The sequence below is a fragment of the Octopus bimaculoides genome, chromosome 4, assembly GCF_046866305.1.
Source record: "Octopus bimaculoides isolate indiv1 chromosome 4, ASM4686630v1, whole genome shotgun sequence".
Taxonomy (NCBI): Eukaryota; Metazoa; Mollusca; class Cephalopoda; order Octopoda; family Octopodidae; genus Octopus; species Octopus bimaculoides.
In genome coordinates, this window is record NC_142931.1 from 15,317,049 (window position 1) to 15,333,286 (window position 16,238).

Here is a 16,238-nt window from a genome sequence, read left to right on the forward strand (position 1 = left end):
ACACTTCTCTTCGTCTTTCGGTCGTCATATGAAGAGCAGCTTTCGGCCGAAATCAAAAAGGGACGATGCCGCCTTTATCCTTTCTCCCTCTCTTGTCAGCACTGTGCAATCCCTACGCTTTCTCTCTCTACCAGCAGAGCGCAACTTCCACACTATTGACTACCAGCCAGCAGGAGAACCTTTTGTCATTGTCGACTACAATTACTGCTGTCTTGGGCAAATAAAAGATGTAAATAATACTGTAAATAATATTCCTTCCTTTTCGAAGTTCTTCTTCATTGGTATCTCTTGTCGTGAGAACCTCACATCAACAATTCGCTACATTTACAAGTGTTACATCTACACGCTACATTTGGCAGACGGCTACCTCTTACCGCTGCACTGACAATGCCGACGTGCAGACACATTTTTGCCGCTGCATTTGGTGACCTCCGACGAAAAAGAATAACAGCCTTCACTTCAACAAGCGTTAAATTGTAGACTTAATTATAACTTTATTGCAAGTTTTATTCATTTGTTGATTACTTACGCCTCATTCTAAAGAAACCCACGCCTCACCTTGAAAAATACTAGGCTCAGCGGATAGGAGAGTGAGGGAGTGACAACCCAATCTACATCAGAGAAGTTGATAAAGAATAATACTTTGATAAAGAAGTTGATAAAGAATAATACATCTGTTAGAGAAAGGATAATACTTTGACGACCTAATCTTCAGGAAACTCGAATGGTTGTTCAATGTAAAACTCTCCCCAGACTCCCTAAGTCTGCGCAAGTACTCGTCTTTATCTCTTCCCTGTTTTCTTTCCTCCGTCCATGCTTGCTCCCCTTTGGTAGGCCACACCCTCTCCTCTCCAGCATGGACTAATTGTAACAGGGAGATAGACGAAGCTCTTTCACAATGGAGAGAGGTGGGTTTGTCAGTTCCGGTTACAGTGAAGGATAGACGGAAACAGAGAGTATGGGACAATCTGCGTTCAGGTGTCATTTTCAACACTCTCCTTGATCAATCTGATCAATTTTCAAGGTGTCGCCTACTTTCAGCTAGTGCAAAATTCTCAGGGCACTGGATTGATACCCTGCCTGTGGCCAACATTAGAGGTCTACTCAGTCTAAATGAACTCCGAATCTCCATTGCACACAGAGTGGGAGCTGACGTCTGTAGGGGACCGAGATGCCGCTGTGGTAGGGCCCTCGACCCCACAGGTCTTCACGGTCTGTCTTGCCGCCTAAATGCTGGTCGCTTCGTTCGTCACGCCGAGCTAAACTTAATCGTTAAGCGGACCCTGGCTCAGATTAATATCTCCTCAGTTCTGGAGCAGTTGAGATTATCCAGAAGTGATGGAAAGAGACCAGATGGTCTTACCCTCTGTACCTCGGTTAGAGGCAGGTGCCTCATTTGGGACACCAGTCTGCGACTCCTTTGCTCCCTCCCAAATCCTGGATGCTGCAGTTAATGTAAAGGGTTACTGCTCCCGTAGCCGAACGGAAGAAAACCCTGAAGTATCGGGACCTGACAGTGAACTATCTTTTCCAAGTTGTGACGTTTGAGACGTTCGGAGGGGCTGAGCCGCTAACCGCGAAGTTCTTGTCAACGTTGGCAGCTCGCCTCACCGAGGTGTCAGGTGATGCCCGTGAGGGCGCTTGGCTTCCCAATGTCTTAGCCTCACCATCGCCCGTGTTAATACTGCCAGCGTGCTGGCTTGCTTCAGTAGGTTCCTTTAAACCTTCTGGTGTGCGACCAGTCGCTGTGATAAAAAAAAAAAATTCCCCACAAATGGTTTCAATGCAGTTTTAACAGAAAAATTTAGAAGAATTAGATGAAAGTTCTCCTGTAATTTTCTTTTATGTAAAAAATAAATGTTTATGTCAATTTTAAAATTTCCCAGCAAAATCTTATAAAATGGCAATGTTCTAAAAGATGTCCATGTTCATATGTTAGAAATGAAAATCTCCGCGTCCATGTAAGGTATGAGAAGAAATTGAAGTTATCTCCCTTGCTGAATTCTCAGAATTCAAATTTGGAATCATGGCGGCGATTATTCGTGTGAAACGTCGTATTTCCGATGGACCTTTGGAAAATATTGTTGTTTCTTGTAAAAAGAATCGCTTGATTGAGAACGTGAATACACCTAATGAGGAGATTGTTACTACAGAGTTAAAGTTTGCCGGAACTGTTGTTGATAAGGTAACATCTTTCAAATAAAACTTGTAACTTTGTCATTTTCTTGTGAGAGCTAAACACGGCAGGTATTGTTGTTGTTGTTATTTTGTCGCTGGTCAAACCCCAACTTAGGTGGGCTATGGGCCCTTCGTTTCTAGGTCTCCGTGATAGTTAAAGTCATAATTTACTTGTCCTGGTTATGATGAAGAAATAAAACTCACTGATGGAACCGTTTGGCTGTGTACCATGTTAACATGCGGTTTACCGATGTATGTGGAGGCGCAATGGCCCAGTGGTTAGGGCAGCGGACTCGCGGTTTCGATTCCCAGACCGGGCGTTGTGAGTGTTTATTGAGCGAAAACACCTAAAAGCTCCACGAGGCTCCCGCAGGGGTTAGTGACGAACCCTACTGGGCACTTTCACCACAACTTTCTCTCACTCTTACTTCCTGTTTCTGTTGTGCCTGTAATCCAAAGGGTCAGACTGTGTCACGCTGAATATCCCCGAGAACTAATTTAAGGGTACATGTGTCTGTGGAGTGCTCAGCCACTTGCACGTTAATTTCACGAGCAGGTTGTTCCGTTGATCGGATCAACTGGAACCCTTGATGTCGTAAGCGACGGAGTGCCAACAACCCATGTATGTATAAACAGATACATTTTCGCAAAGAAAACATGTGAATTGAAGTTGTCAAAAATTAGGTTAAAAGAATATGGGAGTTTCTTATACATGGATAATATCATAATCCTTGATAAAGCCTTTTTTCAAAATTTTAAGCCTAAAAAATTTAGGGGTTCCTTATTTCTTTTCTTTTAGGCAGATGCTATTTCACAGCACATTCGTAAAGCAATCAAAAAGGAAAAACTTGAGAAAGAATATAAACGTCATGCTTGCCAGAACCCTACTGTTAGAAGCCGCACCATTTCCCAGGCATCATCGAAGAACAAACGATATTTTGTTATTTCAAAATACAGGAGCCCAGAATTGGATAAAATTGATTCTGTAAACGTTGACGATGAAACTACTTCACAAAAAACGCAAGATGCTACCAAAGAAACTGTGACTGACCCTGACAGGGACAAATTGTATGTTCTGTATGATATTGAACAGGATGTGGTCCCCATTACTGCAAATGTGAGTTTTCCATTAGTCTTTTTTTTCTTTCTTTCATCATAGTTTAACAAATTTGTTCTTATGTCACATAAAATGCCATTTTGCACTATTGAATTTTCATCCTTTTTATGTTTCAAAATCAGCCTTCATTGCGATCCACTTTGCTTATCATCCTTCCAGGCTCATCATCATCATCACCATCATCATCATCATCGTTTAACGTCCGCTTTCCATGCTAGCATGAGTTGGACGATTTGACTGACGACTGGTGAACCAGATGGCTACACCAGGCTCCAATCTGATTTGGCAGAGTTTCTACAGCTGGATACCCTTCCTAACGCCAACCACTCCGAGAGTGTAGTGGGTGCTTTTACGTGCCACAGGCACGAAAGCCAGTCAGGCGGTACTGGCAACAGCCATGCTCAAAATGGTGTATTTTACATGCCACCTGCACAGGAAGTACCTGGGAAATATAAGGGTTGATTTAATCAATTAAGACTGTTCCAGTGACATGTAAGAGGGACCATTCGAGCATGGTGATGCCAGTTCTGCCTGACTGGCACGTAAACAGCACCATTCAAGCATGACTGATGCCAATGCTACCTGACTGGCACCCATGCCAGTGGCATGTAAAAGGCACCATTTGAGCATGTCCGATGCCAGGCATCAAGCTGTAGAAACTCTGCCAAATCAGATTGGAGCCTAGAGCAGCCTCCTGGCTTACTAGTCCTCAGTCAAACCGTCCAACCCATGCCAGCATAGAAAGCAGACGTTAAACAACGACGATGAACACTACCCACGAAATTTGTGTCTCTGTAACTATATTATAAATTAATATTTGGGGAACAGAAGGCAGTAAACTGGCAGAGTCGTTAGCACACCAAGCGAAATGCTTGCCGGCATTTTGTCCATCTTCACATTCTATGTTTAAATTCTACCGAGGTTGACTTTGCCTTTCATCTTTTCAGGGTTGATGAAATAAGTATTTATTTAGCACAGGGGTCGATACGAGTGACTTACCCACTCCACAAAAATTGCAGGCCTTGTACCAAAATTTGAAATCCATATTTTGGGTTTGTTAAAATTGATAGCCTATCGGATGGTTTGTTTTATTTCATTAAGACTCCTTAGTTTGTGACTTCAAATCCTGGTCAGCTCTGCCTGTCAGTTTTCTAGAGTTGATAAAGTAAGTACCAGTCAAATACTGGTGGCAATCTATCATTAGACTTGAACTAAGCACTGGAAATTAATGAAACGTTTGTTCTCTACACATTTAGTGCATTTATATCAATCCCAAATGTTGGACTCAGTTTAGTGAGTGATTGAGTTAATCTACTTTCAGAGTTATCTACCTTTAATGTTGTAAACATCACCTGTGCTGGTGCCATGTAAAAACACCCCAGTAAATTCCTGTAAAGTGGTTGGCATTAGGAAGGGCATCAAGCCATAGAAACCATACTAAAACAGTCTGTTGGAGCCTGGTGTAGCTCTCCAGCTTGCTAGCTGCTGTCAAACCGTTCAGCCTGGATAACAGACGTTAAATGATGATGATGATGATGATGGTGATGTTCTGCATTAGAACATAAAGAAGCAAAACCTGTGAGCTGGCAGAAACGTTAGCACGCCGGGCGAAATGCCTAGTGGTATTTCGTCTGCCGTTACGTTCTGAGTTCAAATTCCGCTGAGGTTGACTTTGCTTTTCATCCTTTTGGGGTCAAGGTAATCAACTTAATCCCCTTGTCTGTCCTTGTTTGTCCCCTCTATGTTCTGCATATAAATGCAGTAAAACCCTTGAACAATGTGCCCCAGCATGGCCACAATTTAATGAGTAAAACCAGTAAAAGAACAAAATAATAAATATCTTAATTTGTATAACATTCTAGTATTTCTATAGTAAAGCTTTATTGAAAATTCCATTTGATTAGTAAAGCATTGTCAAAGTTTGTATTTGATCATTTGATGAGTTTTCGAGTCATTAGTTGTTTTCTTGCTTATATCTTCCAGCCCCAGCATAAGGATGTTGTCACCTGCAATTCAGTCCCCATGGAAAGGGAAAAGGTACATCACAACACAAACGGAGAATATGTGTATGATTTATATTATACAAACCGTTCCGGATTTGATTATCGCTGGCTTGAGAGCACCTCGTCCATTGAACTGTATGAACAGATTTTGATGGACGACAGATTGTCTGATTCTGATGAATATGTCGAGGAAGATTCAGACAGCAATGATGAAAACAACTGGAGAAATGACTATCCTGATGAAGACCCCCACTTCTACGATCCTAATGAAAAAAACAGTGATGATGGTAAGCTGGAAAAACCTCAACTAGCCTATTATCATTTTAGCTTTTTAAATCGGCCATATCCAGTCCAAATATTCTACCTGCTTTGTGTTCAAACCAGCCAGATCTGACCTCTCATACCTACTCTACAGTGTCGTTCTAAAAATAAGCATCATTTTCATCATCCTTTAACATCCATTTTCCATGCTGGCAAGGATTGAATGGTTTGACCAGAGCAGGCAGCCCCGGTGAGCTGCACCAGGTTCAGGTCTTATTTGGCTTGCTTACTATAGCTGGGTGCTTTTCAAAATCTCAAAGTTTTGAGATAAAGCTTTATTAACTCAAAACTATGTGAAAAAAATAAGCTTTACATCTGACAGAATAATCTGAATGCTAAGGGGTTAACTTCAGACCAGCCCCAATTGAGGCATTCTAGTCATAACCATCTAGTGGTCTCTTCTTCTTCCCACCTCCTCCTCATCATCATTTAATGTCTGTTTTCTTTGCTGGTATGGATTGGACTGTTTGACAGGATAAGGCAAATTGCAGGGCTGCACTGAACTGTAACGTCAGCTTTGGCATGTTTTCTATGGCTGGATGCCCTTCCTAACACCAACCTCCTTACAGTGTATGCTTTTTTGTGCCACCAGCTCTAGTCAGGTTGTCGAATAACTTGCATGACAAAAAGAACAGAAAAGGATAAAAGCTTCCTGTTGGGAGGTTTTTATCCTTTTCTGACAGATTTTCTATACCCGGACGCCCTTACTGTTGCCAACATTCACCTGTTTCTAAGCAAGGTAATATTTACCAATGGCCAGACATTTTCTTTGTAAAAAATTGGAAATAAATGATGTTCATTTGCAACAATTATGTGATGTCAAGATAAGGAGACACAAAGACCCTCACCTTCACATACATATATGAATGCATGCATTGGACTTCTTTCAGTTTCTGTATACCAAATCCCCACACAAGGTACCATACACTGATACTGAACCTAAAACGATGTGGTTGGAAAGCAAACTCCTTAACCATACAGCCATACCTGTCATCATCATCATCGTTTAATGTCTGCTTTCCATACTGGCATGGGTTGGGCGGTTTGACTGAGGACTGGCAAGCCAGGAGGCTGAACCAGGTTCAAGTTCAATCTGGCAAAGTTTCTACAGCTGGATGCCCTTTCTAATGCCAACCACTCCAAGAGTGTAGTGGGTGCTTTTTACATGCCACTGGGGGCCAGTCAGGCGGCACTGGCATTGACCACACTTGAATGGTGCTTTTTATGTGGGGGCCAGTCATGCAGCACTGCTATTTACCACGCTCAAATGGTGCCATCGGCACAAGAGCCAGTCACACAGCACTGACATCGACCATACTTGAATGGTGCTTTTTACATGCTTCTGTCACAGGTGCCAATCAGGTGGCATTGGCGTCGACCATGCTCGAATGGTGCTTTTTATGCGCCACCGGCACAGGTGCTAGTCAGGCAGCACTGGCATCGGCCACAACTATGATTTCACTTGACTCAAAAGGTCTTCTCAAGCACAGCATATTGGCAACCAGGTATTGTTGTTTAGCCTCAGTCAGTTCAGGTGAAAGGGATACAATGAAAGGCATTCTGGTTATAACTGTCCCATTATTTTGTAATTCAGAAAATATATTATCAGTTCATCCAGAAGGTGAGTGGCTCATTGGTTAGGATATTCAGCTCACAATCATAAGGTCCTGAGTTCAATACTTGGCTGCATATTGTATCCTTGAGTCAGATCCTTTATTTCATATTGTTCCAGTCTGTTCAGCTAGCAAAAATTAGTAGTACATGTATTGTTACATTCTGTGTCATGCTGAAACTCCCTGAGAACTATGTTAAAGGTATGCATGTCTATGGAGTACTCAGCCACTTGTAAGTTAATTTCGCAAGCAAGCTGTTCCATTGATCAGATCAGCTTGAGCCCTCGTTGTCATAACCAACAAATTGCCAGTTATCAATTCATCGTTCCTTTTTTAAATAATTTAGTGTGATTTCAGGTAATTCTCTGCCATTTGTAACCGATGTAATGACCACAAAAATGCTTCCCCATTTTTATTGTGTTGATAGAATCATCCAGATATGTTTTCATGTATTATTAATTTTGTTCCCTCTGTTTTGTTTTTTAGATGATGATTATGGTGACTATGAAAACTTTGGTCTTGGTTCTGATGACGAAAAACAAGCGAATATGTTGGCACACAGAATTGAAAGATGTTTTCTGGGTAAGTTATTAAGTGTTTTAAATTGTTTAGGTTAACACAGCAGTTCTCAATCACCTTTTTTATCTGTCAACCTCATTGGTTTCTATTTTATTTTACTGGATTCTCACAGTCATTTGATGCTTAACCCTTTTATTATCGTATTTATTTCGAGATGCTCTGTGTTTCTTTCAATCAATTTTAAATATAACAAAGAATTTAGTAAAATAACTTAGTTATCGTTAAGCTAGTGTTAGGAACATAAATTGTGACTAAGGTTTGGTGAAAGATTTTAATTCAAAACTTATGGAAACAAGACATTTGTACTACAGAACCAGAAGCAGTTTCAGCCGGGTTGGTATCGAAAGGGTTAAATTAATCATTTGTTAACCCTTTTGTTACCATATTTCTTTTGAGATGCTCTGTGTTTCTTAGTTTTCATTAAGCTAGTGTTAGGAACATAAATTGTGACTAAGGTTTGGTGGAAGATTTTTTTAATTCAGAACTTTTGAAAACAAGACATTTGTACTACAGAGCCAGAGGTAGTTTTAGCTGGGTTGGTATCAAAAGGGTTAAGAATTATTGTTTGTCTATTATATTTTTTAACCCTTTCATTACTGTATTTATTTCGAGATACTCTGTGTTTCTTTCAATTAATTTTAAATATAACAAAGAATTTAGTAAAATAACTTAGTTATCATTCAACTAGTGTTAGGAACATAAATTGTGATGACGATTTAGTGGAAGATTTTAATTCAAAACTTTTGAAAACAAGACATTTGTACTACAGAGCCAGAGGTAGTTTTAGCTGGGTTGGTATTGAAAGGGTTGAAAAGTCATTCATATTTTTATAATTAAATATTATTTGGAGATGTATAACAAAATCGTTAAAATGATTTGTGTATTGTAGGAATATAAGCAGTATAGATGCGTAGACAGTATTGGTGAGTAACCCTAGTTTTGAAGCTGAATTTTTAGTAAACCATGGGGAACTAAGCTTTGTTAGAATTACCAGAAATAGTGACCTCTTGCTAAGAACTTGATTTTTTCTTTTATTTGTCTTCAATATTGAGTATTATTCATTGCAGATGATGAAGAGGAAAAAGAAGAAGAAGAACGGGAATATTACAAGTATCTGGACGGTGGTGGTGGTGGTGGTGGTGGTGGTGGTGGTGGTGTTGGTGAGGATGATGATGATGATGATGCATATTCAGTGGGTAAAGGACAAAATATCGATGGACGATCCTATGAACAATACAAGAAAGACATGTTAAAAGAAATGAACAACACGTAGAACAGAATGTTGTTTCTATTATTAATGTCAGCAACAAGTTGATATTGAGAAAGGACGAAGTTGTATATTGGTTAACTTTGACTTTCCTTTCTCCTGGGTCAGTAATGTATATATTTAGAGATTGATGGGGCTGTTGAGCATGGTTTTCACTTCATTAAAAATTATTGTACATCTTTGAGAAAATATTAACGGTCTATCTGGTAAATTCCATTATACAGAGAATATTATTATCGTTGTTTAGCCTCAGAGCAATCGAGATTAAACAGACCTATGGCCAAAGGCATTACTTTATCAAATGTATTCTTTCTACTGTTAGACTCATTTGCCAACTAAATCTGATATTGGAAGACTAAGTAAGCTTATTCTCGATAACATTATACCTTTTGTTATTCCTAACCTTGCTCTAAAATTATGGATTAATACGGATGAAGCACTTAATTGGTTTAGATCTATTGACAATAATAATAATTTTTCCTTCATCCAATTTGATATTAATAATTACTATTCTAGCATTTCCCCTATACTCCTTAACAAAGCTCTCATCTTTGCCAAAAATAGATCCCTAATTACTAGAGAAAAAATAGATATAATTCTTTTAGCTAGAAGAACCATCATCGAATTCGAAGATAAACTATGGACCAGATCAGACACCCCTGATAACTTTGATATCCCAATGGGATCAAGTGATTCGGCTGAAATCACAAATCTGGTTGGGGCATATCTTTTACACTGCCTAAATAGGGAAATTCCTGAACTCCAAGGGGGTCTTTACAGGGATGATGCATTATTTATCATCCCCACCAACAATAAGTCAGCCATAGAGAGAATGAGAAAAAATATTAGAAAATTCTTTAAAAGTTTTAACCTTAGCATTACTTTCGAATATGGTACTAAGATTGTTAACTTTCTCAATACCACACTAATATTAGCTCTAAATTACACTATTCCTAGCTCAAGCAATATCAATTGCATATCCAGTAATACAACCAGCAATATTGATATAACTAATTTAGATGAAGTTGTTGTATATTGTCAACTTAACGTAATCAACATAGTAATATATATATAGCTAATAATCCCCTTGATTGCAATTGTAGAATTAAGGCCCGCTGTCCGGTATCTGGCCATTGTTTAGCCCGTAACGTGATCTATAAATGTACAGTAACTACTCCAACTAATAATTACAGTTATGTTGGTTGCACAATCAATCTTAAACAGCGATTATACAATCACTTTTCCTCGTTTAGACTTAAACATAAGGCCAATAGCACATCATTATCTAATACAATTTGGGAATTGAAGGAAAATGGTATTGATTTTAACCTTAAATGGGAAATCATCAGGAGGGCACAACTCTATAGAAATAGTAGATATGGCTGTGGACTGTGCTCTATGGAAATTTATGAAATTTTTAAACTTAAGGATAATCCTAATCTAATTAACAATAGATCTGACCTTAGGTTCTATGTGTACAATGTTACTCTCGCACCTTTAAATATTTTAAAAAGTAAATCTTGCTAATAATATATTATTTTAATCCCTTTTGTTTCCCAGACTATTAACTACTTTATTTAAGTTATAGCTTTAAAGTATAAAAATTTTGGATTACATTTTAACCTTTCCCAACCTACTGATAATATTCCTACATTTCTCGAACTAATTCTAAGTCTCTTCTACCATATTATCAATTCTGAAACCATAGCTTTAATACTCTTAGTTTAGTCCTGATTTTCTAACTTTATTCCCCCAGCCCTTTTTTCCTTCTCCTTCTCCCCCCTCCCCCTTTTACTTTGATTTGTTTTAGCCATTGATATCTTCTCCTTATGGTTTTCTTATAAATAATATCTCTCTTCTCCTACCCCACATAAATGTATATCTTATCCTAATTTTACTATAAATGTTTGTCTTATTCTAATTTAACTAATAATGTTCTCTCTGGTTTTAATTTTAGTACTTTAGATTGTTGTATTATTCTAAATATACAAACGAATAGATATATTCTTAGTAATTCTCCAATATCTTGACCTAAATTCCCTTACCTTAAGTTTCCTCTAGCCACTCCTTAGGGTATTGTCCTTCCATTTTCATTTTTATATATATATATATATATATATATATATGTATATTTTTCCTTTCTTCTTCTCTCTTTTTTCTCTTGCTTGATTCACCTCTAACCTGCTGTCCCTTACTACCTAATCTACCTTCCTCTAAATTGAAATTACTGCTATCTTACTCCTCCTTCTAGAAAGAAGAACAAATAGAATATATAGAAATTAGATTCTTGTTTGGTTCACTAGACTGTTGATTAACAGCCCAGTTAAGATGGTATTTTTCTTCATCTCCTACTCTGGTATTTGCCCACATTTACAAAATGACTTTCTGAAATGAACTTCCATTATGCAGCTGAGGAGTACATTTTCATTGCTCATTTTATGTGGTGTTCTCACTACATAAATAAATGAAGTTTGTACGAAACGTACATACTGCTATAACCTAACACATTTTTGTTGCTTTTCTTCAAATTTTGTTCACCAAATCTCCTGATTTTGTTTTTGGTTTTTACCCTACCAAATTCTGGTGCCACAAACATTTTAAGTACCACATTTAATCTTTTGATTAAATAAATATATATATAATAATGTAACAGAAATTTATCACAATGAAAAGAAAAATATTTAATGCAAGAAAACGTGGCTCTAACAGCTATCTTTCTGTTTCATTGAAGAGAAATTTTTAAAGACTGGACTTCTTTGGTCTTTCACTAGTTTCAGTTGTTAGACTGCAGCCATGCTAGGGTACCACCTTGGAAGGAATTTTTAGTTGAATAAATCGACCACAGTACTTATTTTTTAAAGCCTGGCACTTATTCTATCAGCCTGTTTTGCTGAACAGCTATCTTAGGGGGATGTAAACACCCCAACAGCGTTGTCAAGTAATTGGAGCGGGGGATAAACACAGGCACAAAGACACACACATGCATGTATGTATTCTATCAGTTTCCGTCTACTCACAAGGCTTTGGTCAACCCAGGGCAATAGTAGAAGGTACTTGCCCAAGATATCATGCAGTGAGACTGGACTAGGGAGCATGTGGTTGACAAACAAACTTATCACACAGCCATGCCTGCACCTTGGCATGCAGTGGGCCTGAACTCAGAACCATGTGGACTAAGATTAGTTTTAGAATATACAGTTAATAGACAAAAGGATCTTATGAAAAACATTTGGGAACAAGATACAAAAAAACGGTGGGATATAGACAGAATGCAGAATAGAAAAATTGCATTTATCAAATAAAAGGGAAATTGGAGATTGGAAATAATTTTGAGAAAAGAACGGTTTACGTTTGGTAGTTACCGTATTTTAACGTGTATAAGGAACCCATTTTTGTCAAAAATTAGATTAAAAAAACATGAGAGTTTCTTAATCATGGATAGTATTATAATCCCTTACAAAACCGTTTTTCCAAATTTTAAGCCCCCAAAATTAGGGGGTTCCTGATACCCGTTAAAATACGGTATATGATTTAAATGTATAGTGTAAGGGACATAACTAGTAAATATTTTTGTAAAATGCAAGAACATAATGTATAATGTGCGAAATTTAATGAAAAACATTACATTGATAAATTAGGTGTAGCATTATATCTAAGTGTGAAGAAAAATGATAAGAGGATTAAGTATTTTACTAATTTCTAAGTGTTAAATATGGAGAATCATATTATATATGAGATAACATTGTAAATGAGAAAATATGATTAAATTAGTATATCTAATGAAGTGATTACAAAATATTGATTACATAAGCATAATGGAACTGGGAAAAAGAAAAACAGTTGATTAATTTAAAGAGTATATTGTATAGCAGAGTCTGTAAGGGCTTGGGAAATTATACTAGATATTGTGTAACAATATGATGATAAGCCAGAGTTGATAAAATGATTAGGAGATGAAATTAGTTCTTCAGTATATATTTATTGTTACTTTAGAAAGAAATGCTAGATGTGATGGTTTGGTAAAGCAAAAAAAAAAGAAAAACTAAGTTCATTCCACAATAACATGTAGTCGGGGCAGGTAAGTGTTTTTCCATGTAGCAGCGAATGAGAGTGGTCAGCAAATATTTGCATAGATATATTCCCAGACAATCAGGTTGTCAAAACAGAACCAATTGAAATTCTGCACATGGCAAAAATTCTGTTGGTCTTTCAGTTATTATATCAGTTAAAGAAAGTATTTCATTTGCAATCATGCTTTGTCACTCACGACTACCTTTTCGTTCCTATGGTCTGTATTTGTCGATAGCATCTTGTCTCATAGACTTCTCTCACTGATCATCTATTTTTACTTCAGTTTCATCTGCTATATGTTACCATCATCCATGCGGACACATTTCTGGTAGCACAAAAGTGGAGATGGAATATGTGCAGTTCTGCTTTTATATAATTACAGCAGCTGAATGGATAGTTAGAAAGAGGAAGGAGGGATCGATCTTACGAAAATGAAATATAGCCAAAGCTTGACAGGTACAGATTGGGAGCAGGAACATAGACATTAATTATGTGTTATCAGGACCTCATTTTCTCTCAGGTGGACAGGTCTTCTCAAGCATTGTGAGTTACCAATTATCTCGCTCCTTTGTCATCTCATCCATGAGACTCAGCATCCTGAGGTTGGTCTTTAATATTCCATGACACATATTCCTGGGTTTCCCTCTTCCAATATTTTCACATTCAGGGATCAGCTCTTTAAACAGCGATCCTCATCCATATGCATCACATGACCATACCAGTGGCTTAAGGGAGAGTGGACAATGACTGGAAGTACAGAGAGAGTGATCAGTGGGAAATATGAGTGAAGAAGGATGTCAGAAATGAGGGATGGATGCAAAGAAATGTGAATGAGAGCAATGTTGTCCAACTCCCTGTTTCTCAGAAGCCAAACATAGTGAGACGACCATGGAAGTTAAATAAAATAAACTAACAAGCCCACTAATGGTTGTGCCCCAGCATGGCCATTGCTTCTGGCTGAAACAAGTCGAAATAAATCAAAAGCAAAACAAAATCATAAAATATTTTTCTGCAATATTTTTATTGATTTGTAATATTTTCTGTTTACAGTAAATATTTTGGCTGTTTTCTTTCATTTCTTTTGCTTCTAAATCAGTTTGATATATTTTCTTTCTTCCATAAAACATTGTTGGGTCACTGATATTAAATATCTTACATGAAACAAGCATGTTAGTCTGTATAGAGACAGACTCTGAAATTGTGTATGAGCAGTTTATAGTGTACACGCATATATATATATATATATATAATGTATGAGGGTATCTTTATATTATAAAGGATATATTTATTCATTTCATTGATTTTTTTTAATGGAAATTAATATCGAATGATATATATATATATAAACAATTACAATTAAACAAAAACATTAGATTTGATAACTCCTGATGCCAGTCTAGTTTAAAATGCATGAATCATGTCCAATCAGAAGCTATGAAACATTTTTCTTCTAATTTTTACCTGTTTACTTGCACAAAATCGCATGTGCATACACACACTCACACACTACATCTCACACTGTCCCATCTCTCTTCCCTTTTATATACAAACAAATACAATAATTTCTGACTTAGGAACACAAAGAAGTTTACAACCTTTATAAGTCTTAGAATGGTTTTCCAATTTCAAGTGGCAACAGTGTTGGTTGGCCAAGAGATGAAAAATGCATGATAATGTGATGCAATGGCTGATAGCTTCCCAACAACTTAATTTTTCTCGTGCTTCTCTTTAGAGAGACAGAAACTATGGTTGCTTAGACTTTGTCCGTATATATAGAGTAATTTCTCTCCAATATAAATATGAAGTTCTATAGTTTTGGGATAATTTTAGTGACTTGAACACTGTAGTGGGTATATAGGTGCATATATATGCGCATGTGTGAGTCTGTACATACATATATATATGTTTGTAGAAAACACAAATCCGGAGAAGAAGCACGCTTTAAGATGTAGAGCAGTATATATTGAAAATAGGGAAGGCTGGTTTATGGGGTTACCTCAGGTTTCCCATCCATAAAGGGTTCAGCTTTATGGTGTGTCGTCAGACCCCTGGCCAACAGATTTTGGGGTCTGATGGTACACCATAAAGCTAAACCCTTTATGGACGGGAAACCTAAGGTAACTCCATAAACTGGCCTTCCCCATTTCTAGTATATATATATATATATATATATATATATACACACACACACACATATATATGGTGTGCTCCTGTAATCCAGCAACTCAGAGGCTTCGTTGGTCAGTCAGTTTGAGGATGGGAGTCCTGGTAATCAGTCATCTATGGTGATAGGGTGTCCACGCATCAATATGGTGTTGGCAAAGGAGTTCATTAGGACCAGGTTGTCTAAGGAGGGTTGCTTCAACCCAGGGCAGAAACGCATCGGGCAAAAGATCCCGTGTTGGGCAGTAGTGGGAACGAGTCTGTGAACAATCATAGGCTGTCAGCCTGTTCAATATAATGGAACTCAAACCTTTTTATTGTAAAGGCAGTGCCCCAGCATGGCCACAGATCTGGTTGAAGCCATTAAAAGCATAAAAGAACATACATATATACAGGTAGAGGTGTGGCTGTGTGGTAAGATGTTTGCTTCCCAACCACATGGTTCCAGATTCAGTCCCACTGTAAGGCACTTTGGGCAAGTGTCTTCTACTATTGCCTTTGGCCTTCTGAGTGGATTTGGTACATGGAATCTGAAAGAAACCCATTGTATGTATGTATATATATATATATATATATATATATATATATATACATACATATGATGGAACAAGGAAAAAATAAAAGAAATATATATATATGTATATAATATATATATATATATATATATATATATATATAATAGCTGTTGGACCCGGCATTGCTCATGCTTTCCATGTTGAAGTTAAGCCCACCTTGTATTGAATAAGCATTTCCTTAGAGACTATTCTATCGATTTTGTTGAAATTTTACACATGGAAAAATGCAAAAACTGCAGGAAAAATAACATCATTATGGGAATTTCCATTCAAACGCCCAACTGAGCTCTCAAAAACCGATGCCAACTGAGCATTATCGAGTTTTTGAAAAATTCTGGCCATCTTTGAACT

At 37.5% G+C, this 16,238-nt stretch overlaps 1 protein-coding gene and 1 pseudogene across 3 annotated transcripts; both read left to right on the top strand.

Annotated features, from left to right (window-relative positions):
• Positions 1 to 28: 28 nt before the first annotated feature.
• On the top strand, positions 29 to 9,418 carry LOC106877027 (putative RNA polymerase II nuclear localization protein SLC7A6OS). Of its 3 annotated transcripts, XM_089350318.1 has the most exons (6): positions 29 to 229; positions 2,978 to 3,295; positions 5,279 to 5,585; positions 7,719 to 7,814; positions 8,879 to 8,948; positions 8,979 to 9,273. In XM_089350318.1, the coding sequence occupies exons 1-6, from the start codon at positions 29 to 31 to the stop codon at positions 9,082 to 9,084; spliced, it is 1,098 nt and encodes a 365-aa protein (XP_089206444.1). In that variant the 3' UTR covers positions 9,085 to 9,273. The 3 variants fall into 3 exon arrangements, with proteins under 3 accessions (XP_089206444.1, XP_089206443.1, XP_014781299.3); XM_089350317.1 differs by having other exon boundaries at positions 8,879 to 9,273; XM_014925813.3 differs by lacking the exon at positions 29 to 229 and adding an exon at positions 927 to 2,185 and having other exon boundaries at positions 8,879 to 9,418.
• Positions 9,419 to 15,355: 5,937 nt separating this feature from the next.
• On the top strand, positions 15,356 to 15,626 carry LOC149135969 (signal recognition particle RNA; annotated as a pseudogene).
• Positions 15,627 to 16,238: the final 612 nt, after the last annotated feature.

Excerpts from the sequence above, each read along its gene's own strand:
- LOC106877027 (XM_089350317.1), top strand. The coding sequence starts at position 29 with ATGAAGAGCAGCTTTCGGCCGAAATCAAAAAGGGACGATGCCGCCTTT. Across the intron at positions 3,296-5,278 it reads TGGTCCCCATTACTGCAAAT|CCCCAGCATAAGGATGTTGT; the intron begins GTGAGTTTTCCA and ends TATATCTTCCAG. Across the intron at positions 5,586-7,718 it reads TGAAAAAAACAGTGATGATG|ATGATGATTATGGTGACTAT; the intron begins GTAAGCTGGAAA and ends TTTGTTTTTTAG.